General features: G+C 41.5%; 1 protein-coding gene across 8 annotated transcripts in view; it reads right to left on the reverse strand.

Moving 5' to 3' along the window:
* ace (angiotensin I converting enzyme (peptidyl-dipeptidase A) 1) overlaps window positions 1–23,150 on the reverse strand; it is a 51,066-nt gene that overhangs the window by 9,566 nt on the left and 18,350 nt on the right. For 3 of the 8 annotated variants that reach the window (XM_069185671.1, XM_069185672.1, XM_069185673.1), the window contains 14 exons: window positions 18,073–18,160; window positions 17,352–17,409; window positions 12,051–12,221; window positions 10,506–10,599; window positions 7,243–7,386; window positions 6,761–6,952; window positions 5,936–6,033; window positions 5,197–5,369; window positions 4,440–4,663; window positions 3,826–3,970; window positions 3,391–3,489; window positions 2,918–3,040; window positions 1,286–1,491; window positions 55–191 (listed from right to left, as the gene is read on the reverse strand). In XM_069185671.1, the coding sequence (XP_069041772.1) occupies window positions 55–191; window positions 1,286–1,491; window positions 2,918–3,040; window positions 3,391–3,489; window positions 3,826–3,970; window positions 4,440–4,663; window positions 5,197–5,369; window positions 5,936–6,033; window positions 6,761–6,952; window positions 7,243–7,386; window positions 10,506–10,599; window positions 12,051–12,209 (1,794 nt within the window). In that variant the 5' untranslated portion in view covers window positions 12,210–12,221; window positions 17,352–17,409; window positions 18,073–18,160. The other 5 variants (XM_015361895.2, XM_015361896.2, XM_015361893.2 and 2 more) reach the window with 5 other exon arrangements.

Here is a 23,150-nt window from a genome sequence, read left to right on the forward strand (position 1 = left end):
CTGCTCTGTGTTCGTGCAGTATTCTACTTTTTAATTAAACAGCCCAACTCCTACCATGGTCTGCTTGTTTTCTTCAGTGATGTTAGTGTTGTATACCCAGGAGGCCTCAGTGTAAGCATTCCACACCACCTCAGCTGTGGAGTTGTACTGGTCCAAGAACTCGATGGCTTTTTCCTCATCTGCAATTTTGTCTGGCAAAGGGCAAAGAAAAATACATCAAACCACTTCCGCATGAATCTTTTTCCCCAATCGTTTTCAAGTTCAGTGGGACAGACTGTTCTCCCTAAACTCTTCCTCAGATAGTATGGGACGTGAAGAGGGAATTCAAGAACCCATTGCATCACACACAGGTTTTAACATCTTCGAGTATGTTGTATGAACTTCGTGAGAAGTTTTTGGATTTTTGACAAACAGACACACTATTTTTTGCGAATAAAATCTGAAAGCTGTTGAAAGAAAAACAGCAAGCCTGAAGCACATTCTCTTTTTTATTTCAAGCATAGCTGAGAGAGTTTAAGGACAGAGGTTAATGAATTCAGAGCTGTTGTGTTCTGTAATGTCTAAGAAGTGTTTTAAGCCTTCAAACATTACAAAGTGCATTTTCTTAGGGAACTGCATGGCTTTTAATGTAAGACAGCAGTGGTTCATGTGTTGTTCCCTTCAGATTTTCACACCTTGAACTTTTATATAAATAAATCACTCTCATCTACTGTATCTGTCAGCACAAAAATGTCCCGGTAGGATCTATTTTAGGTGTCTTTGATATGGTATTGTGCTTGGCAATGATTTATGGTTAATCCTTCAAGGCTGACAAGATCATCAGTATGCAAAATGTAGAGCTGTCTATTTTTTTTCCTCAGACTTGCAATTCAAATAAACCAACTGTGCACGAGGGTTCTGACAGATGCATTGTGAGATGGCCCTACAATGCAGAAAACTGGCATTTAATTGTTAGTTGGGTTGGAAGCAAATATGCTTGTCAAAAATAAAAAAAACATTCCCTGCAAAATATGAAAGAAGTCTGAATATTATAATAACAAAATGAATGCTGTGTACAAAATAGGCTGTCTGCTCTTGTCTCACATGTTTCTTAAATTTGGACAAACGTCAATCAAATGTAGAAACTGAAGTTGGGATAGAGGGCTGTGCATTGAGCGACACGAATATAAATTATTGTTCTGAAAAATACACACATGTACACACACTCACAACAGGATCAATGTTCCCAAAATCCCATTGATCTTAAATGTGCTGTACACAGACCAGTGCGGAGGGCGCCACTTACCTATGTCTTCAGGATATCCCTCTGGCACAGGGGGGCGCCACTCAAAATCTGGCCACCCTAGGGTCTCATTGGCATTCTGCTCCTTCAGCCAGTTGATGATGGGACTGAAGTATGCCATCAGAGGTCCAGCATCCATTCGGTTTGTTCCCAAGGCTTCTTGCAGGATATCCTGCCAGGGCTTCGAGGAGCCAGCGCTGAGGACCTTTCTAAGAGAACCCCCACCCATGGTGAGAAGTGTGTGTCACTCATGGTTTATAATAATAATAATAATAATTGCTTACACTTATATAGTGCTTTTCTGGACACTCCACTCAAAGCGTTATACAGGTAATGGGGTCTCCCCTCCACCACCACCTGGATGATGCGACGGCAGCCATAGTGCGCCAGAACGCTCACCACACATCAGCTCTCAGTGGGGAGGAGATTGGTAAGGGTCAATATATCCCCGTCACTATACTGGGGCATTAGGACCCACATAGACCGCAGGGTGAGCGCCCCCTGCTGGCTCCACTAACACCTCTTCCAGCAGCAGCCTTAGTTTTTCCCAGGAGGTCTCCCATCCAGGTACTGACCAGGCTCACACCTGCTTAGCTTCAGTGGGTTGCCAGTTGAGTTGCAAAGTGATATGGCTGCTGGCTGTTTATACATGCAAGACACTGAAAACAATAAAGCAACTGGAAGGACTAAGACGTAGTATAGTTATATTTAAAAAGGCAGACGTTAATCATCACTGTGTAATTATTTGTCAAAGCAGTAGAAAAAAAATCTAATTCTACACATCTAGTTAGAAGTCTGGTAGTAATTCCGAAAGCTTCTTTAAGACTTTAAACTTTAGTTCTAAGAATTAGTGTAATGGATTAACTAAGTGCATTGTGTGTCCAAAAACAGCTAAGAAGGATTTTCTCAAGCCCATAAAAATACACTGTATCTGCCTTTTTTTTTTACTGCTAACAAGGTAGGAATAGGAATTAATAGTAACAGAGAATAAACCCCTTCCTGAGCTGGCCAATACAAGCTAAACATGTTATAAATGTATAAAAAGGAATAAAAGGAATTTCTAATGGCTCTCCCAAAATGTTGCACTAAATGTAGACCTGACACATCTGCATTGCTTTTCCCCCACCTCCACACCTTAAATCCCAGCATGTCTTTTCAAAGCTCTGCTGCCTCCGAAATAATTACTCTAGCAGTAAGGCAACAGCAGCGGGAACGTGGATTCAAATCAGGGCAGGCAGGCACTCCAGGAACTTTAGATGAAGTTTTATATTCTTGTTTTGGCAAGCAAACTACTAAATGAGCAAAATGGGCCATAAAATTAGAAAATATCAAATTGATATAATTCTTCTTGAAGCTTCTATGCGTCTCCCTTTCATGAAATGGGCTATGATTGTTTTAATTATGGCTATTATGCAGGCCTCCTTATCTTGGAAAAACTGTACATCAGAAATACACAGATGAAATGGGGCCATTCAGTCAATCATGCTCACCTGACTCTATTTCTTTAGTACTGTTTATAGGGAGCAAACCCTTAAGTAAACATTTAGTCTCGAATCAGAAGGAGGCAACCTTACAGTAGATGTGTATTTAGATAGGAATTGATTTCTAAAGCACGCCCGGCTCTCATTTACGTACTGTAGGATAGCTCCTGCTTCCTTGGAACGATAGATGTCACACTGGTGCAATGGTCCCACATGTTTGGCTGCTTCGCACAGTTTCTCATGGAACTGGAACTGAAGGATGAAGCTGACAAAATATCTACAGGGAGGAAAGGTAGAGGTTTCACTATCCATTACAACAAAACTGAATGTAGAGACACATACCAGTTTAAGCCTGAATCTGAAATTCAAAATAACCAAATGAATCTTGTGATAGTGACAAACAGGGATACTGCCACTGATTATTGTGCAGGGAGAGGACAAATTAACACAGCATATGTTTTTTTATGCCGGAGAAGAGCTCTGCTCTTTATGAAAGTAATAACGTTATTAGGAGTCTGTGGCTTTTTATTTACATAAGGTGCCGTTACGCCTCTAGACACGGTCTCAGTTGTATATATCAATTTGTTGTACACAGGTGAAGTTACTCAGGAAGAGTGGAACTCCTACCTAATATATGGAGTATTTCCTGGAATGTGGAATTTGGCCCCAGCATCAAAGTGCTCCTCACTGCGTTCGATTGGTGGGCAGATCCCCTGGTATTTTGTTCTTAAGGAGTTTAAAAGACAAACAACAGCCTGAAGTCAGACAACTGGTCTCCGTCAGAAAAACCTCTACCACACGTAAACACAGCATGCCTAATGGATATAGCCGAAAACAGTCAAATACGGTCAAGCATTTTCAAAAGCATTCCATGGCATAAAGACAACTTTTGATGAGGCTGGTCTGCCTTCTTTTTTTGTTATTGTACTGTTCTGTGGTGGGTAATCTGACAGTTTGTCGACTCGTTCCAATTTTCACTTGTGAGACAACACGCTCTGTCAGTCTGCAGCACACATTTCCCATATGGCCCAGTTGTCCGTCTGCCTGCCCCTCATACTGTACCTCAGGTACCACCAGTCTGCATTGTAGCGCTCAGGTGGGGTGCGTCCGCTAAACACCCCCCACCTCCATTGGTCGATGAGGTATCCGAAGGGCAGGAAGGCAATCTTCTCCAGGGCCATTTTCAGCAGGTAGTTAATGTCACTTTCTGGAAGGGAACTGAAATCAGTGCTCTTTATCCTTTAACCAAGGATATTTCTTATCCTATTTGCTATGTGCAAGTAAAAAAAGAACACCACAATTAAAATGAAAAAATGACAAAAAGGAAAAAGGCATAGAAAAGAAAACATAAACAAATGAAAACAAAGATCTATTTTATCCTTAGAGGGTCACAGTGAGGCAGAGCCTAAGCCAGAAGGCACAAGGCAAGAGGCAGGACTTCACTACCAAGGGCACTTATGCATGCTGGGGCAATTTGGAGACGCCAGTTAAAACTCCATCCATCAGGAGGAGAAGAAAGCCACAGCATAAAAAAAAACATGCAAAATCCACACAGAGAGCCAGATCTGGACTCGGTATTACCCACTGAACCACAGTGGCATCGTAGAAAAAAAAAAGAGTGAATTGGAAACCATGAAGAAAAGAAAGATTTGTACTCATTGTGTGCAGTACTGTACCATTGTCCGGGACAAAGGATTCCAGAAGGCCGATCTCTTTGAGGTGTTTGGGTGTGGAGACAGACAGAGACAGGACGTCCCCCACTGCCTCATGGAAGCCGGGGTTGGCCCCACTGCGGAAGCCAACAGGCTGGTCCTTGTACTGCAGGTAGTACTCCACATGGCCCATTTCGTGGTGCACAGTGAACAGCTGCTCCATGGTCACTGTGGTGCACTGCTTAATCCTATACAGAGAACAGCAAGATAATTTAACCACAGGAAGTCAACCTGCACAATCGAATTGAAACTTCAGGAATAAATAAAAGCAGCTATGAGTTACATCCTTCCATGTATGAGTGTGCTTTAAAATGCAAAAATATATCTCATTGTAGAATTTTCTGGTGCTAGGATTTGCTCTTTATGAAGGGTCTTCTTGTGTGAAGGACATCCTGTTTAGACACCCGTTATTGTCACAAAGGATCTGAAGGATAAACTGAGCAAGCAAACCGTTATCTCACAAACATGGAAGTCTGCAGGAAGGATCTAAATATACTGATCCTAAAATGCCAGCTTCTCCAGTGACATTTAGAGCACTTAGGGATGTTTTACAAGTATAAAAAGTGATTGTAAGCAATAGTAAGTAGATCAGATAGAGAATTACCCTGTCAGTATGATCTCCAGGAGGACTTTACGTTACGAAATAAACCTCTTTCAAATCTCCACTGAACTGCAATATGACTCCTTGCATCTCTATATGTAGGCAAGTACGTCTCCTCACCTGAAGTCTTTCCGGTTGTAGAAGTCCCAAGCAGAGGCATGACACACAACCTGCCGGCCATCAGTGGGTTTCTCCAGCATGGAATGGTCCCAGAACTCCTGTGGCATGGCAATCAGGCCTAGGGAAGTGAAGAACTCTTCGGAGACTCGGAACATGTGGGTCGCATTCCACTTCTACAAAGGTAGAGAGAAAGCATCATATATATGGGAGCTCCCGGACAGACCTCCTCTTCAATTACTTAAATTACAGTGGCAAAATGTCAAGTTTGGGAAATCATGTTGATCTGGGGCAAGTGTGTCAAAGCAGCTACTATATTTAAATTTTAAAAAATGCTTGCGTTTTTCTTCAACTGATCGGTTTATTCAAACAAATCACGCCTGATATGATTTTTATTCCAGGAAAAACATAAAACAGGCCAACTTTGCATTACTACTCTTTTGCTCCTTATTGTCCAAATATGATTCAATATTGGGGTCAATGTACAGTACCCATGTTAGAGAATTCAGCACCTTTAGTGCTCCGAATCCAGCCAATGGGATAAAAGGTTAGCTAATTGTTAACTGACAGGAAAGAGTCTCCAAAAGTAAAGTCTGTTTTTTTTAATCAACTGATTTAGTCGTTTTAAAAGTTCCAACAGATTTTACAAACGGTAGAGCCACAAATCTTTAAACACACCCTGCGCTTCGAAAACCTGATTAAGTATACTGTTAACAATAATGCTGTAAATAGGTCCACTCACCAGATTCACCATAGTTTGTGTCACGTCAAGGTTGGGCTTGTGAGGAAAGGGTACCATCATATCATAGATGTTGTTCCACTGTTGAGCCCACATGTTTCCTGGAAAAGACATCAAGACACAACTCCATTCAGTCCACGCTTGCACCGGTGAAGATGTGTGCTAATGTAAGACTTTTGACTGTGTCTGCAGCTAGCTTCTCTAATGAACCGCAAGATTTAGAACATAAAAGTTCAGAGGATTTCCAGGTTATTGTGAGGGCCCGAGTCCCAGCCAACACAGGTCAGCAGAGGAAACCATAACCTGGACCTTGCGACTGCTTGCCAAGGAGTGATGCCAGCTCTTTGGGGGTCTTCCCATGTACAGTCACAACTTGAGGATGCCTTCCACTAAACTAAACTAAATCTCATCATCTGGCATGGGGATTTGGATTGGGGATGCGGGCACACTTTATGGTTTCCACTCAAATAACACCCCTGTTCCCATGGATAGGAGACTATAAGCTCTCTAGGGTACACCTGACCGAATGCATCACAGACAATGTTTACTCAACCACTATTTAGCCCTGACTTTAATAACTCACTGCCCCACAAGACCTATTTCTTGGCCACAAACTGGATGCAAAGTTGGGAGACTTAAACCCGGCTGTTCCAAACTGGGAGAGACAAAGATTCAAAAGCTGGGGTGAGAGGTGGACAACAGACCTTGACCTATATCTCTTAAAAAAAAAGGACAATCGACCAATCTATCAGTCATTCAGTCATAAAAAAACTTACTGTAGCTTGTGTGCACAATTGAAAACTCAAGTCAGTGAAAAGGCCGACCTACCAAGTAAGTGTGCAGGAATGGGTCCTTTGAGGTTGATGTACTTGGGGCCATAGCGCTGGTAGAGTTTGCGGCGAACAAAGGCGTGCAAATGGAGGTACAGAGGCTGTAGCTGCTGATAAATTGTCTCCAGGTCTTCTTGAAAGGTGGGGGATTCATACCAGGAGCGCCAGTAATCACCGGTGTCAACAAAGCCTGAGGGAGGGACACAGTGCTAAGCAACACCACCACAACACAGTAGTTATTTCTGTCTGTCAGTCTGTTTTTCTAGCTGTATTTTACGGAATAACCAGTTTTGAAATATGGCCCATTAAAATATAGCTGCCAGAAGAGGGATGCATGCACTTCTTCCAAGTCATCTGGGGGAGCACCTGGAGAGAACCTGAATTCTGTTCACTATCATATAAACCATAATTTCTGACTGTTGCTCCACCCTTTCAACTAAAGGTAAACCGTTATCTAGCAGGGTGCTAGCGTTATCTTACCATCCATTTGCGAAGCTTTGTTGCTGAGCTCCACAAATTCTGGATACTTTTTCCGCAGCGGGATGCCCGAAGCATTGTGCCAGCCTTCCCATGCATATAGGAGCTTCTTGTAGTTCCGAGAGGTGGCCATCAGGTCTACGATGTCTGCAATGTCAAGCCCACAGCCACACGATAAGCACGAGGATACAGGAAGTGCACTAATGCCTTGGGAAACAGTTTCCCCAACAATACACAACAGTGTCCTAAAGACACACAAGCACCTGAATAAAAAAGTTCTGTCATAAAGAGGAAAATCCAACACACATGCTATAGATCTAAAAGATTCTAGTTCAGTGCGGCTTTCTCGCATCACCCAGATACTCAGGATTAAGGGTTTATCTAGAAGAAAGGGCCAATATTATCTGCACTTATAGGCATGCCTTTGTAACACAAAAAGTATGTCAACAATCCCATGGGACGATCACTAATCACCAGTTGTGGCTGGTGAGCACCAAAAATTGATGCATTGCAGTGGCACTTGAACAGCGGGGATAGAAAAAGAATAAGTTAAAAAAAGGAAGAATGAAGGTAAACCCAAATCCTATTTTCAGTAGTCTGCTGTGGAGCATAAAGAAAACCACTGAGAAACAAAGGCTTCCACTGTATATTTTCACAGCCTAGAAAGAGGAAGCCAGCAACAGAAACAATCCAATGTGCTGAGAGACCTTGACCGATGAAGATCAGCCTTTTTCGTATGTAAGTGATTAACACAAACCTGGGACAACATCCAGAGGTGGGTGGGGGGATTGTTTATGATGAAAGCTCCTAATGACCACAGCATTTAAAATGCAATCATGCTAAATAGTGTTGCAATCACCCCATTTTCAGCAACTCTTATCATCATTACAGAATAATAAAAATCAAAATACCACGGACACGGAATATCACAAATAGCACACGATGGACGATGAAGAAAACAACAGCAAAGAACAGAGAAAGCAACAACAAACCAAGCCTGGAAGTGTATACTGTATAAGAACAGTACTGACAGAGTCGGATGTTGACAATTTGTCAGGGATCATGACCTCCTAAGTTGTTTACTTTGGCAAAGTTCGAATCAACTTAATCAAATGCATCCACAACAGCAGAAAAAAAATAACAAAGCAAGTAAACAAAGTCCCGTAAATCCCAGTCGTTGCAGCCTCTCGATGTTCTTCTGACACATTAGAACAGCTACAAACAGGACTGGCTAAATCAGGAATTTGCCATCATATGATAGAGGACAACCAACTGAACTGGCAGTGGAATAGAATAAGGGATCTGAACAAGATTTATTTTATAGTTGGTATAAAAAAAAAATCTACACCACACAAACAGGAGTGAGAGAAATGTAAAGCGTCCCAGTGACACTTAGTGACGCATAACAGACAGTGTGCAGTTATGCATTGATACCAGCAAAATGGACAACATTAAAAGCAAAGGGAAATAAACTTTTCATGTCATTTTAGTCACATTTCTTGAAATATAGAGGTGCTTGTTCATCAGGAAAGGTCTGGTACAAGTCTGGTTTGTGTAGTGCAAGCTGCTGTGCAAATATCGTGTTTTAATGATTCTTTAAAATCAAATGTACATTTAAGGGGTTAGGATTGATTCAGCAGCTGTGTGTGCCTCACGTATGTTCCCTCACTGAGGATGCACTGCTAGAACGCCAAGGATTGCTTGGTCTTGAGCCAGTCAGAGTCTCCCTGGGTTGATGGGCTCCTGTTATTTTGCGTTTTGTTTCAGTGAGAGGTCAATCAGTCTTCGGTTTAAAACTGTAAGTGTGGTGGGGCTCACAGTTTTAAAAACTGGTTTGAAAGAAGCAGTCATGTACTCATCCCTACTTTACACTGAGAGCAGAGCAATAAGACTTTTGACTTGATTGTCATAGGAAGTATCAAAAGAAAAGTTTGTAGGCTATGGCCCAGTCACCACCAGTTCACACCTGGGTCATGTCCTTAACCTACAGTAATCAAAGGTCCCTAAGGGGTGGCCCACTATTGGCAGTGAGCTGCCAGAGTAAGGGCAGGACTTGTCATTCATTCCTCTCTCAGCATGCTGGTAAACAGAAGGTCCTGATACTTGCCAGGTTCTGACAGGCTTGCAGTGGTGTTTTTACTGTCAAATTTTCTCCCAATTGAAACGGGAGTCTCCGCTGGAGTATTGAACTGGCTTAACCCGGAACTGGCTGCCAATTTCTATAAATTTCTATAATTGGGAAGGTGTACAACAAAAAAAAAAATATGTCTTTCCAAATTTAAAAAAAAATCTCTCCTGTAAATAAATAAGTAAAATCAATTTTAGAAAGAGTGCTTGTCACATGCTCACAAGCTGCTCAAGTAGCACGTCTGTACATCTCTGGAATAATTTCACCATTATAGGCACGCCTCTGTCAACGGAGCTGCAGAGCCTAAATGAGTTTCAAGCCCTGTATACAAAGAGATCCCAAGGCTGGATAAAGAAGAGGAAGAATCCCCTGAGACTTCCAGAGCTGAATTTTCCTCTTCCTGTTTTTCCTTTTATTCATCCCTAATATCTTCCTGTCCATGAACCTTCCAGCACTTCTGAGACTCAAAGTACCCTTGACAGACCCCGACCCTCTATCTCCTTTTTTTATCTCAGCATATAGTGTTCTCCTATTTTATCAAACCCTGTTTTTATTCACAATCTCCAATACCAAAAAAGGAAGGTGCATCACAGACTACAAACACACACAGGAGCACAGATAAAACAAAGTTGTCTGTGATGTTACAGCCTGACAAAAGAAAACAAAATACATTATTTTTAAAATAGCACACAGTAAATGAATTACATTCAGGAAACGGCCATCCAAATTTTTGCTAACAAACTACAAAGCAGTTCATTCTTATACATCAAACACATGTGTTGGCATAAGCAGGACAAAGAAAATCCCAGACCACCTTCCCCTCCAGTGCTGTTCAGTGCAGGAACAAGAGCTAAAACAACTTAAACAAGTTAAGTTAAAACAAAATATTTGGCACCAGATGTGAAAAACACATATTGGAATTTTTTAAAGGAAAAATCGAGAAAGTATATTATAAGACCCAATAAAATAAAAAAATAAGTTAATTTTTGAACCCATTTTCTGAATTCGAAAGTGAGCAGCAGCACAAGCTCATAAGACCCCAGCAAGTATCACAACAGGAGTGAAAGGCTCTATACTTGAATTGACTATGTGAACCGTCCAGGAGCACATGGTCAAGCGGCTACTGGGCTGTACATACCGGGCTCAAGGGACCAGCACTTAATATTCTCTCCAGGTGGACACACATTAGCAGTAGAATAAATACTGTCCATGTCACTCAAGATGGTGTTGTACTGGAAAAAGAGAAAACAACAGATCAACATACTTCTGAGAATACCATTTTGCTGCACCCTATGGTTTCTTGGGTCATTTAAACTGACCCTCAATTCTTTAATTAAAAAAAACAGTGTACATTTTGGGATTGTACAGTTTATATAATACATCGAATGGGATGAAGAAATTTTTAACTGCACGCAAAATAAATATTCTAGACCAACAGTTTCAATCCAACTGAACACTGGTGATGCCGAATCCAAAAGTTAACAAATGGAAACTAAGGGGCCTCATGAACCTTGAGCAATTCTACCTGAAGAAAAGGTCAAAATTCGCCCTCAGAAGTGCCAGATCCTTGCAGTTCACAAGGCATCTGGTCAGTGTAATCCATGCCAGAAGATACTAGCAAGGCTGTGTATAATTGTGACCCATGTGTTTTCTAGACTTCAATTAATCATTAATGACAAATGTGACTTTGCTCTGAGAATTTTTTTCAAGACCACAATGCACTTTGTTCACGGTTTTTAACAAACTTTTTTGTTTTTACATGACTGTATAACAAGACAGGAATCCGTATATGAAAAGGGCTCAAGAAGTTCTTTTAATGCGTGGCTTGATGAGATTCTCAGATTAAAAGCCTTATGATTACATTAACATCCAGAGCCTGATTCGTAGGAAAACCACAACTTTCAGTTGCCAATTAGTGGATCAGATGTGAACAAGGATTTCTGATGCCATTAAAGGAAAACATTAAAAAATGAAAAAAATCTCTCCTAGGTATCAAAGACTGGAAAAAAAACAAAATTGTTATGTAACTAACGTTTCACTCAAAATCCCTATCAAAAACCTTCACTTCAAGCTGAATCTTTCAAGTGAGAAAGGGTGAAAAATGTTACTGTGAGTAGGATCCAACATTGAAAGTGTAAAACATTTTAGGTTTGTGTACATGGCGGTTATATTAAATGCATGTTTATTCCAAAAGATAAAAGATCTGATCTTTTACATCTTGACTGTTCACCAACATTCTGTATTGATCCTTATAAAGAGAGGTAAGTGCTAAAAATGTTTAATAAATCTGAATTTGCTTAAACTAAAAAACATTGAGCATTTGCATCCATTGGCAAAAGTTGACATCAGAAGCTGTTTCCATGCCAAGCCCTGGTACAGAAACCAGTGCAATTTAAAAACCCTTATGGATGTATGCAGTGCTTTGCTCAAGCACAAACTTCTAAAGAGTGTGCAACCTGCATTTCCACCAGAAACAATAAACCGTAATTTACTCTTTATGCACAGAAAATAAATTTAGCCCATTGGTTATAATGCTTCGACACGTATTACAGAAGCCAATGATGAATATGCTATGTGTATTTTTGACATAACTTTTAATGACCAATATGGCCTAATTACATATTCGACGGAGTGAGGGAACCGGCACTCTCGCTGCATCGTGATGCACTGCACGTGCACTCACGTTCTTTCGCTCCGTGGTGTTGAGGTTAGCTGCTCCCAGGACACTGATCTTCTTTATGAGGGTCCTGAGCTGAATGTCGTTAAAGGTGTCCGTCACCCAGGTGGGGAAGAGGTCCTTGGCTTTCTTTCCCCAGGCCTCCACAAAGGCCTGCTCCTCCATTGAGGCGTTAACCTGCAGAAATCAAAACCAGGCCAGGGACAGGTGAGGGTCTGCAACATGACCATTACTTCAGAGCCCTTTAATACATACTTCAGTATAAAGCCTACTTCTTAATGAGTACCATCAACATTCATTGCCCTACCGAAACATGAAAGAATATCAAAGAATGGTCGAAGATAAGACCTAAGATATGGCACTATCTGAAAGCTGCTTATTCACAATAAGAACACAAGTCAGGTACACAGTCCAGTCCATCACAGGCAATCACACATACATGGACAATTTAGACACCAATTACAAATAACTTCACCACATGCTTTTTAGAAGGGTGGGAAGGTGGGAAGGGTGGGAAGGAACACAAGGAAGACATGGAAACACTGAAGAGTAGAAAGTCTGGACCCAGACACAAGATCTGTGAGACAGGAGCATTAACTACTACTTACATTGTATATATCAAACATCACCATATTTCTCCTGTTTTAATACAGTATCATTTTTTAGAATCCGTTTCTGCATCAAGAACTTTGAGGCATTTAACCTGCTGGAGGTCATACACTGTATTACAGAAAACACCTTAGACAAAACCCTCCCGATCACCTCCTACCTTAAAGATAATTTAAATGCATACAGTACATAATTGCATGTCATTAAACTCTGCCTAAGTGCTATCTTACACAAAATTATTGAGTTCAACACTGCACAGTTCGGCAGCTTTTCAAATTGACTTTTGTACCGCAGAGATGAATAAGTAACACATTAAGCTCAACATCAAAATTTTAATCCTTTATCAGGACACAGCTGGATGAAGGATTCTTTCATAAACATCTTATGGCAAAGATGACAAAGGTATAATTATTATACTTTTTAACATTAAATTAAGCTCTCCTTGTTCTTTTGCATCTCCCCACATTTATATAATCTATAAATTCCGGTATATACTATACATATATATATAAATACAGCGTTATACATATATGTGCTATGTTCTACCACAGCATACTTGGCTCGTTTTGAATGGCTGCATCTGTACTATATAAGGATGGTTTGAATATCAATTTTAAAAGAAAGTTGTGACGCAACAGCTGTTACAGGTACTGGCAGCCCAACAGGTGCATTTTTTTTTGTTTGTTTTGAAGATAGTTCACAGAGAAAAAGAATACAGTATCACAGTTTTGAACACTGAGCCTTTGTCAGACTTGCAAGACAGCTCTTCCAGCCTTTGACAGGAAATATACTCAACACTTCAGTGTTTTCTAGAATAAGAATGATGAAAACACCTTGCCAACAGCTCCACTACATCAGTACACACTCTTTTGTGGCCAAAACAGACCCTCTACATGACAACCTAAGAGAAGTACTCCATTTGCTGCAAAAGATCTCACTTTGATAGATGAATGGAATTTAAAGTTGCAATCTATCACTAACCTATCAAGAATGTTCGCTAAAACACTGTAGTGCCCATTACATTTTTACACACTCTTGAGAAATTGATTTAAATTCAATAAATATCTTGAAACAGCATTGAAGGTATTAACTGAATTCTAAATCTGCAGTGTTTTTTACATCAGTTAGAGAAAATATCTTCCCCAACAGTAGCTGTTTCCATAATTCAAGCAGCAATCAGAGAACATTGTCTGTTAACCCCCATGTCTGCTTTACAGCTGGTAGCACTTGAGCAAAAGTGTTTTTTATCTTTCCACCTCACTGTCACCTCACACTGACCTCCTTTTGATTTCAGCGCTGGTTTGGCACCTTTATAAAGTATTTTTTTACACTACCAATTTTTCTTCAAGAAACACTGCAAAGATATGACAAAAGATATGAGATGTCCTCTAGGCCCCTGCAGTACATAAAAATGCTTCCTGCAAAAAGTTATGATAACAGAGTTTTATATATGAGGTCTTGACTCCACAAGCTCTCCAAAGAACAGATAACACAAAGCCCATCTTCAGTGATGCTGGAAACTAGGAGAAGTATATCAGTGTAGACAAAAATAAATCAGAAGCCCTGACAACCTGTTCTCTCCCTGGCCAAATAAAGAATAATGTTACTGTGTATTTGTTTTTATGGTATTAAAAAATAATATTTAGGAATGAATTATAAAAAACGAAATACTGCTTCTTCCTAAACTGCAAAAAATACTCACAAATTTTCTTTTAAAAAAATGAATGTCTGATGACCTAGGAAGTGGTTCTAAGAGTCTCTTAATTCTGCTTTACAGTACTTGAATTCCAGTAGCTCCACCACAATTGCAGTTTGAATTACAGTTTCCTCATTAAAAATCATAGACACCAGAAAAATGAAAGAGTTTTTATTTTTGGTGTTTTGCAAGACAAGTGTTGTTTAACAACCATAAAACATTTAAACAATTAATGCTAATTCAGGTCGTCAAATTCAGGCTGTGGCACATCACCCAGAAGCTTAAAAATAAATCAGTCTTCGTTTCCATATACTGAATAAGACTCCAATTAATCCTATTATTCTTATGATTATAACAACAAAACAGATGCAGTGCTCTAATTAAAACAGATGATCATGAGTAAAAGGTTTGCTAGAGACTTTAGGGAGACATTTAACATAAACAATAATGATACTGTAAACTCTGAACTCAGAACTAACAGGTTACTTTCCCTCTGCAGACACTCCTGGGAGTCACATGCTCTCAGTCTGCTTAACAGACCAGTAACCAGAATGAGCTCTGGCCCTGTGTGCCACTATGCTCGGCTCCAGTCTTTACCTTTGCCCGTATGCGTTTAGCAGGAGTCAAGATGCATTCTGGGAATCGGAAAGGGTTCCAGGTTCATCTACATAATGAGCTAAAAACACTACAAAGCAGCGTGATGTGCACTAGCCCTGAAAGTATCACGGAGCTCTTTTCAGCTCGCACTGCTGGGAGTCAACGTGCACATTATAAAGCGGAACACTGTAAATGGTATCACCAAACAGCAAAACTTGACTTTTTTTCCCAGGCCCTCAGCTCTATAACTGCTAAAAAGGTTTTGACGAGATTGTCAATTTGCCCACCTCGAGTGGAGCCGTTTTAAGTGGCTTATTTTTAGATACTGATTATTTACCCTCTTGACAAAATTTCCAAAAGCCCTACAGTGGTTAGAATGGTTACGAAATTAATTTCTATCCAATGGTTAGGCGGCCTGTTCACACACTGTCCAAGCAAGCAAAAGAAGAAGAAGAGGTCGAAGGTAGAATTCTCCCTTACAATTAGGTGCAGCTGATTTCTACGTGAATAAAGAGCAACTCCCACTGGCATCACCAGTATAATGAGCTTCAGGTTTCAACTGCAATACCATCTTTCATTAGTATGGTCAGGGCTCAGGTTTTTCCTTTTTGCATTAGTTATCAATTTCCTTTATTTCAAAAGAGTTAATTTAATGTTTTAATGTGATTCTTTTGTGTTTCCTACACAAGCCACCACTATGGAAACCTTTAAGTTCTCGTGCCTGGTGTAAGAGGTAAGTGGTGTCACATTAGCAGTATTTATATATATTTTACATTTATCAAACAATTGCATATACAACAATGGGGCACGGTGTATTTTCTTTTTATACTTTCTGGAGCAGAAGGATGAAAATGGAACCCAATCAGACGCATACATTCGTGAAAAATTATTTATCTATCTGTTGTGAGAATAGCGATTGGAAATCTGCCCTACAGACAGAAAAAATAACATAATTTTGCCCAAGCCTGTTCAGTCAACATTTACGTTCTCTTAACACAGCATCAGCCACAAATTTAAAAGATCAATTATAGAAAACAAACAGCCACTGGCAACAAATGCTTTGACCCGTGTCTTTCTTGATGTTACTCTTCAATTACAGAAAGCACAAGTGTGGGCTTTCTGTGTTAGTGCTGCTGTCTGTAATAGCTGGCTATATAAATGTTTGAAGCCCTAGGCAGCAGACACCCAGAAAAGAGGCAATCAGTGCCTGCTAACTTATTGTTTCTTCCCAAGTCTATTCCAACACAGTCATCTCCTGTTTTGGATCAAGACACAGAAGTCAGACTTTATTTCAGAGTCTGACAGTACTGGGCTATGAAAGCATACGCCTGGGGATATTCCAAATCTCTCTGCAAAAGTGGATGGGATTTTTAAAAGAATGCATTGAACCTGCAACCTAAATGTGTAATTTACTGTATCAGTGAAATCAAGATCTTTTGAAGGTATTTCTAGATTCCTTTTCAAAGGTTTTGTTTCAGTTACTGTTCCTTATCAAATGATATGGTGCTAAAACTAATGCCTGCATCTAACACTGCTGTACATTTATTTTCTTTGCCACCCTAAAGCTCTTTTCTTCCCATCTGGATGGATTTATGCTTATTTTTTGCTTTAGCTTCCCATGCATAATGTGATTGGTATGTGGGTAACAGCTTCACATACCATCTTATCTCTCTACACAATTGACCAGACTGAACTGCAACTCTATGAGCTACAATATGAAATATCATCAATCACAAGGCATGCAACACAGTATGTAAAAAAGAAACTGGATATCATTTTCAGTTCCATGGTAATCCAAGTGATATAATGCCACTTTTTTACATTGGACTGCATCTCTGTAATGCAATCTTTTCTTCATTTCATCATACACTGCTAGGGTACTTACAGTAGACATAATCTGTTCCACTGAATTTTCAGCACCCTTTATTTACAAACCTAACTCATCTAACACAAGCCCAGATTTATTTCCTGCGCCCTTCAGTCACGCCCAAGCCACAACATCATTTCATCTAAGTATATAAGAAACGTAGGGCTGCGGTAACCAAGGATTAGAGGGTGCACTCTGCATGCTATGAAGCAAAACTATAGCTTATTTGAGCTGCTCAGACACAATAAAATGGGGCTCAACTCAGCCAGTCCCAGCCCAGAGCTGCAGTTAGAGATGCCCACAAACAGGCCTAAGCAGCCTGGAAGCAGGGAAAGACCAAAATGTGCTCCTAACTCCTATCAGCTGCCCTGTCACAAGAATAAAAAAACACATATTCTTGAAACTGACCGATAGTTGTTAAAACGCAGAGATCCTAACTAGCACTTGTGTTCCACTTGCCACCCTACTATATCGCAGACAACAGCGCCATACCTCTGTGCACGTCAAAAGGTAAACCAACAGATCAGATCTGCCTTACCTGTGCTATCTGGTTATGTTCATTCAGGTCGGTGTTGTATGTCCAGCTGGCACTGGTGCTGCGGAAGAAAACCTGCTCAGCTGAGGTGTTGTAGTCATTCACGAAATCTAACGCCCCCGTCTCATTGGCTAGGTAATCCCCCGGTAGTTCAAATAAGAATACAGAATGAGAGAGCCCAAAGAGGGGCACAACCCACATAACCCAAAGCATGCCAGCCAAGGTCTGTCCTGCCGCAGCGGCAAATACAGGAAAACTAAGGAAAACAGGAAAATAACAGAAAGCGAGAGATGGGAGACAGAAAAGGTCTTGATGCTCTGTTCCCCTCTTCCCTTGACCCTCGTGTTGGTCGTCTGGCGTGCCCCCCTGGATCCCCCGACACTCTCCCTTCTCCCACTCTCCCGCTGTACAATGATGATCAGCCACAGCCAGCTCCTTATAAGTGTCAGCTTCTTTGGTTTAACCCAACCCACACTTCTGTTGCAGCCTTCCCTCAGCTAGCCCAAGCTGATAACAGAGCCTACTCACTCTGTCACTCCCTCCCTCCCTCCCTCCCTCTCTCTCTCTCCCTCTCTCCCCACTCGCGCTGTACCTGCCTGCCTGTAGCTCGCTGGTTCATCAGCTCCAGAAACGATCAGAATGGCGAAGAGCGAAAAGAGAACAGGTTCCTCTCCCAGAGCCCCGGAGTTGTTGCAATGGCAGTAGTGAGATAAGCTTTACAAACCGTCCTTGGCTGGTGCGGCTGCCTCATTTATATCTCTTAAGCTGCCGGAGGACTTCATGCTTCGCGCTCCCGATTTTGTGTCCCTCGGCTGTGGGTAAAGAGAAAGTGAGAGAGTGAGGGGAGGGGAGCGAGAGGAGAGGGAATACGCGGGGATTCAGGGGGTGAAAAGAAGAAGTTACTTATCAAACGAAACTCCAGTTACATGTTTACTGTTCCTGGCGTCCGATATCTTTTCGGTGACATAATGACTGACGATGTTCCTCAGCGAGTCGCAAAGATTTGTTTACAATCGATGGACTCAGCTCCTCTTCACAGATAATCTACCATGACCTAAATGAGGATTCCACATCATCTATTCATCCATCTTCTAACTGTTTTTTTAAAATACAGGGTCGCAGGGGAGCTGAAGCCTATCCCAACAAGCAAAGGGCGAAAGCAGGGCACGCCCTGGATGGGACACCAGTCTAACACAGAGCAGACAGGCACAAACACAGACACACACACACACTCGCACCAGTATGCGTTTGGACTGTGGGAGGAAGCTGGAGCTCCGGGTGGAAACCCACAGGAACACAGGCAGAACAAACTCCACACAGACAGCACCCTAGGTCGGGAATTCAACACAGGGCTCCAGCGCTTCTGGGCAACAATGCTAACCACTGCGCCACTGTGCCTCCTTCCACAAAGACCAGTCGAGTTCTAAAACAGTGACAGACTTGCAGTATTGTCTCCGAGTAACTTAAGTCCCTTAAGTTTTTAAGTAACTTCAAAAGTGTTAAATCGGTTAGACAACCGACGGTTCTGAACTGACTGGAGGGAGTAACAAAAGAAAAACACGTCATTCTTCCAGGAAACACTGCTCCTCCTGCTAGGCAGTATGGGGCTTGCAGCACAACCGATGATAAAGGACCCGGAAGTACTAGCCAGAGGAGTAAGTCTGATCATCCTCACACCCCCCTTTGAAAACATTTGAGATCCCAAAAAGCTGGATGTCACCATAACAGACTCTTTGCACACTATGAGAATTAGGACAAACCTGCCTGCAGATGTCCTTGTATAAACAATCCTTTTTGAGTGCTACGCTTTCACAGTACGGTGCTTGGAGTGCTTATTTATTTATTAGACTTGTACTCAAGAAAACGTTGCCGTAAAGGGTAATACTTGGCAACAAACTGTTTCACACTACATGACTCCTACATGACTACATGTATTTCCTTTTGGAAAGTTGTGTACTACTGTCAATCTGAATATATGCTCCATTGCATTAATAATGTATTTCAATACATGTGGTACACTGACCAAAGTACTTGTGTTTAACAGAGTATATTCTAAAAGTTCCCATTGCAGCCTGCTCTCCTCAGATTTCAGAAATGAGCAAGGATGGGCCTGGTCAGTACTGGGCTGGGAGACCTCTAAGGAAAATCATGTTGCTGCCTTGGATGGTATTGGTAGATCAGTACAACTAGTGCTATTCCTTCAGGGACTTCCTACCCAATGCCCCAATATGGAGGATTGGAGGAAGGAGGAAGCAGAAGTTGCCGCCTTTCGGATGACTGAAGTTCTGACTCAGTGTTGTCAGAGTAAGAGGAAGCATAAAGTCCATAGCCGATTAATACTAGGGGGTAAACTCTACTGTTTAAATTTCACTCTGGGTTTACACATTCTGGATTTCCCTTTCAAATCCATCAGTCATGCTATTTCTCACTTCTTCGCTTGACTGAATGAAGTGGGACTACAGGCACAGCGACTGCTGCACTCCTGTGGTGCATGACATGCATCCTCTCTAGAAAGGCCACTTCCTTCGCCAAGCGATTCCCCAATCTGTCCTGAGGATCCCCCTGTAATTCACTCCAGGGCCATCTTGGGGACACACTGCTTCTGGCACTACAAAGACTAACCCAAAATGCTTCTTCAAGCAACTCAGTAAGAAAAGAAGGTAAGAGTGGGAGCAAACTGAAAACTGTTTGGGAAAATAATTAGATGTAGAAGATGTAACAAAAATACCAAACACTCAGGTCCCTGTGTCAATGCTTCTGAGAAAGGTATGGAGCTGATTTTGTCCGATTTTGTGCCACAGCCAGGCCCAAGGCTGAGGTAATAAGGGCTGCAGGGTCGACAATGGGCAATACACATTTTTTGTAAGCGGTACAAAAACTGTAGGTTTTCAAGAAACATCACCTGAAGAGCTGAGAGAATTTGTTGCACTGGTCCAGTCAAGCCAGTTTAGCTTGTTGAGAGCCGAGTTGGACCGAAGAAAACACTCCCAGTGATCCTGCAGTCCCCAGAGATATCGGACCTCTGGGACTGGTTTTGGAGACTCCTGGTGTAAAGAGATTTCCTTTCACAACACACTGTAATCTGTCCTGGGTGCTGCAATGATACCAGAGCATCTCTGACCTTTCTCTGTCAGCAGTTCCACGGTTCGTACGACACTGACCTCAGCACTGAGGTCATTCTGAGCCATTGCGATGCGTCTGGTTTCAAACCCACAAGGCATCAGCCTGGACAGTGTCTTCAGCAGGGCAGCTTAAATACACAAACTGCAATGTTTCAGACCTGACCTCTGTCCCTTGCCGACACGAATTTCCTTGGCATCCTCGTTTGTTTGTTTTGTTTTAGCAATTCCCAGCCTACAAAGGTGGAAGGGGGGAATATTTTATTTAGTAAACTGCCTCTGGAAATGCCCACAGAAGACAGCATCATTGTTCGAATTCATTTTGTTCCTTTTTTTTAACAATGCAGCGCAGCACAATACAGTGTATTGTCAGTGTGTGGTATGGTGGCGACCAGCCTTTTTCACAGCTCTAGGTCTGTTTTCGTTTTAAAAAAAAACAATTCAGGTTCAAAACAATATTGTCTACAATTTTTTTAAAAAAATCTTCTTTATCCGCTGCGAAATTCAGCTTTCAGGCCAGCAGTTAACATTCATTGTATTTCCTCTATCCAGAATTTGTACATGACGTTTTTATTCTTGAGTGGTACGCGGTATTTTTATGACAACACAGCGTTGACAATTATTAAGACTTAATAGTTCAACACAAAACTCATTCTCCCGGCTCAGTGCCGAAATCACCTCCAGGTGATATAAGACTACACGTCTTAAAACAACAGGAACTTTCAAACTGTTTGGCGTATATAATAAAAAAAAATATTTGGAAAACAGAAAACTTCCGTTTTTTTATTAGAGGCAGATATAAATTATACGAGCAATCCATTTAAACTTCAATTTCCCCTCAACACACACGGATAAGGATGTTGGTAAGGGTATATAATATTAACGACAATCTTTAACCTGTTATTATAGCGATATGAATGAAATACCTTGTTCAGAAGTATAAAGTATGTCGGCCAGGATTTGAACCGACAACCCCGGAGTCCAACGTCTGTACCTCCACTCCAGTTTTATGCCTAAAATAAAGTATTTTACAGTATTTTGGCTCGTCTCTGAACGCCATGTCGCTGTCCAGTACCGGGAGGTCTGGCAGGAATGTAGGGATAGGCGAGTCACGTGACGTCTTCATTCGCGCCTTTTTTTGCAGCTCTGATCAAATCTTTCAAACAATCTATATTAAAATGCGTCGTGGGTTACAGATTTTACACTTACACTCTCCTTTGTACATGAACTTCTACAATATGTTCATGTATGTTTTAGATACAATCTTTAAGTTAATATAAAAATCTGTGGAAACAGTTTAAATGTTTTTACAGAACTAGTACATACAGTATTTATGTGTAAAATAAATTCATTATTATTTTATTTTTAGGAATAACGGGAGGTTTAGGGGCATTAACACCATTTGCAAAAAAATGTTTTAGTGGTTTCTAATATTTATTGTGTCCTATGTGCCAGATGGCACCTGGTCCTGAATAATACAAGAAATAAAATGCGTGCATGGAAAAAAAAACATTTTTATAAAGATAAGATGTTGGTAAAAATCCATTCATTTTCTAGCCAGTTTAGCCAGTACAAGGTCATGAGGGAGCTGGAGACTACCCCAGCTAGCAGAGCAAACCCACAGGAACACAGGGAGAACATACAAACTCCACATAGACAGCACCCCAGGTCCAGAACCGTGCCAACCCATCCCGAACCACTAACGCAGAAAAAACATGAAACGCAACACTCTCCAAAATCCACTGATTCCATAATGCGCACAAGCGTATTTTTACGCCAAGCGATTAATCGAGTATCAAGATCGTGATGTGTCAAAGGAAGTGAGGAAAAAAAGAGCTGAAAAAAGAATTCAACCTCAAACTCAAAGGAAAGGGTTATTAAAAAAAACAACAAATGAGTGGTGTTTAATGCAGAAAAAAAAACCAAGAATCGAGAGGCACTGGAGAGAGATTATTTTACTGCACGGACGCAAACAAATAATTACACACCGCGTTCACGGCACTGAAGCAGATTTTCAAGAACACCCGATATTTTAACTGTGCCCTCATGCACTCCCAGTTCAAACTTAACCTTAACCTTCGGCAGTCGAAATCTTCATCCGACCCTACACCCATTTGGTTAAAAAACACACACACACACACATTCCTGAAGTGCGAGCAGCAGGCCTGTAGAAGCCAGGGATGATTTAATTACAGTGTCTATTTGCAATAATGACTACATGGTGCTTCATTTTTGGGGTGTGAAAACGAGAACTGCCAATCAGGGTGTAGTGCCCGCAGCGTCTGACCTAAGTGACCATGCAGAAAGAGCGCAGCTCTGCGTTTGTGAACGTGGCTCCTCGCAAGGCGTGCTCCTGGCAGGGATCCCCGCGGGGAATCCGTCTCTCTCCCCTGCTTGCTTCCCAAGGTGGGGAAAAAAAAGCGGGAACCCCAACAGAGACCGGAGCCGTGGCACGACTGAGTGAGCCGGCGGGCGTTGTGCTCACCTCAAGGCTACGCTTTTCAGCAGAGAAAAAAACAAGTCCTGCTGGCCTGGCCTCCTCTCGGCGTGTTTCTGCAGTTCCCCTGGCAGGGAACAATCTCAGAGAAAAAATGCAGGAGGCAACAGCCCCAGCACATTTGCTTTGGATGTACAGCAGAGCAAGTCTTTCTCTTGAAACGGGAGCGTGTGTGTGGGGTTTTTT

This window comes from Lepisosteus oculatus, chromosome 28 (assembly GCF_040954835.1).
Source record: "Lepisosteus oculatus isolate fLepOcu1 chromosome 28, fLepOcu1.hap2, whole genome shotgun sequence".
Lineage (NCBI taxonomy): Eukaryota > Metazoa > Chordata > Actinopteri > Semionotiformes > Lepisosteidae > Lepisosteus > Lepisosteus oculatus.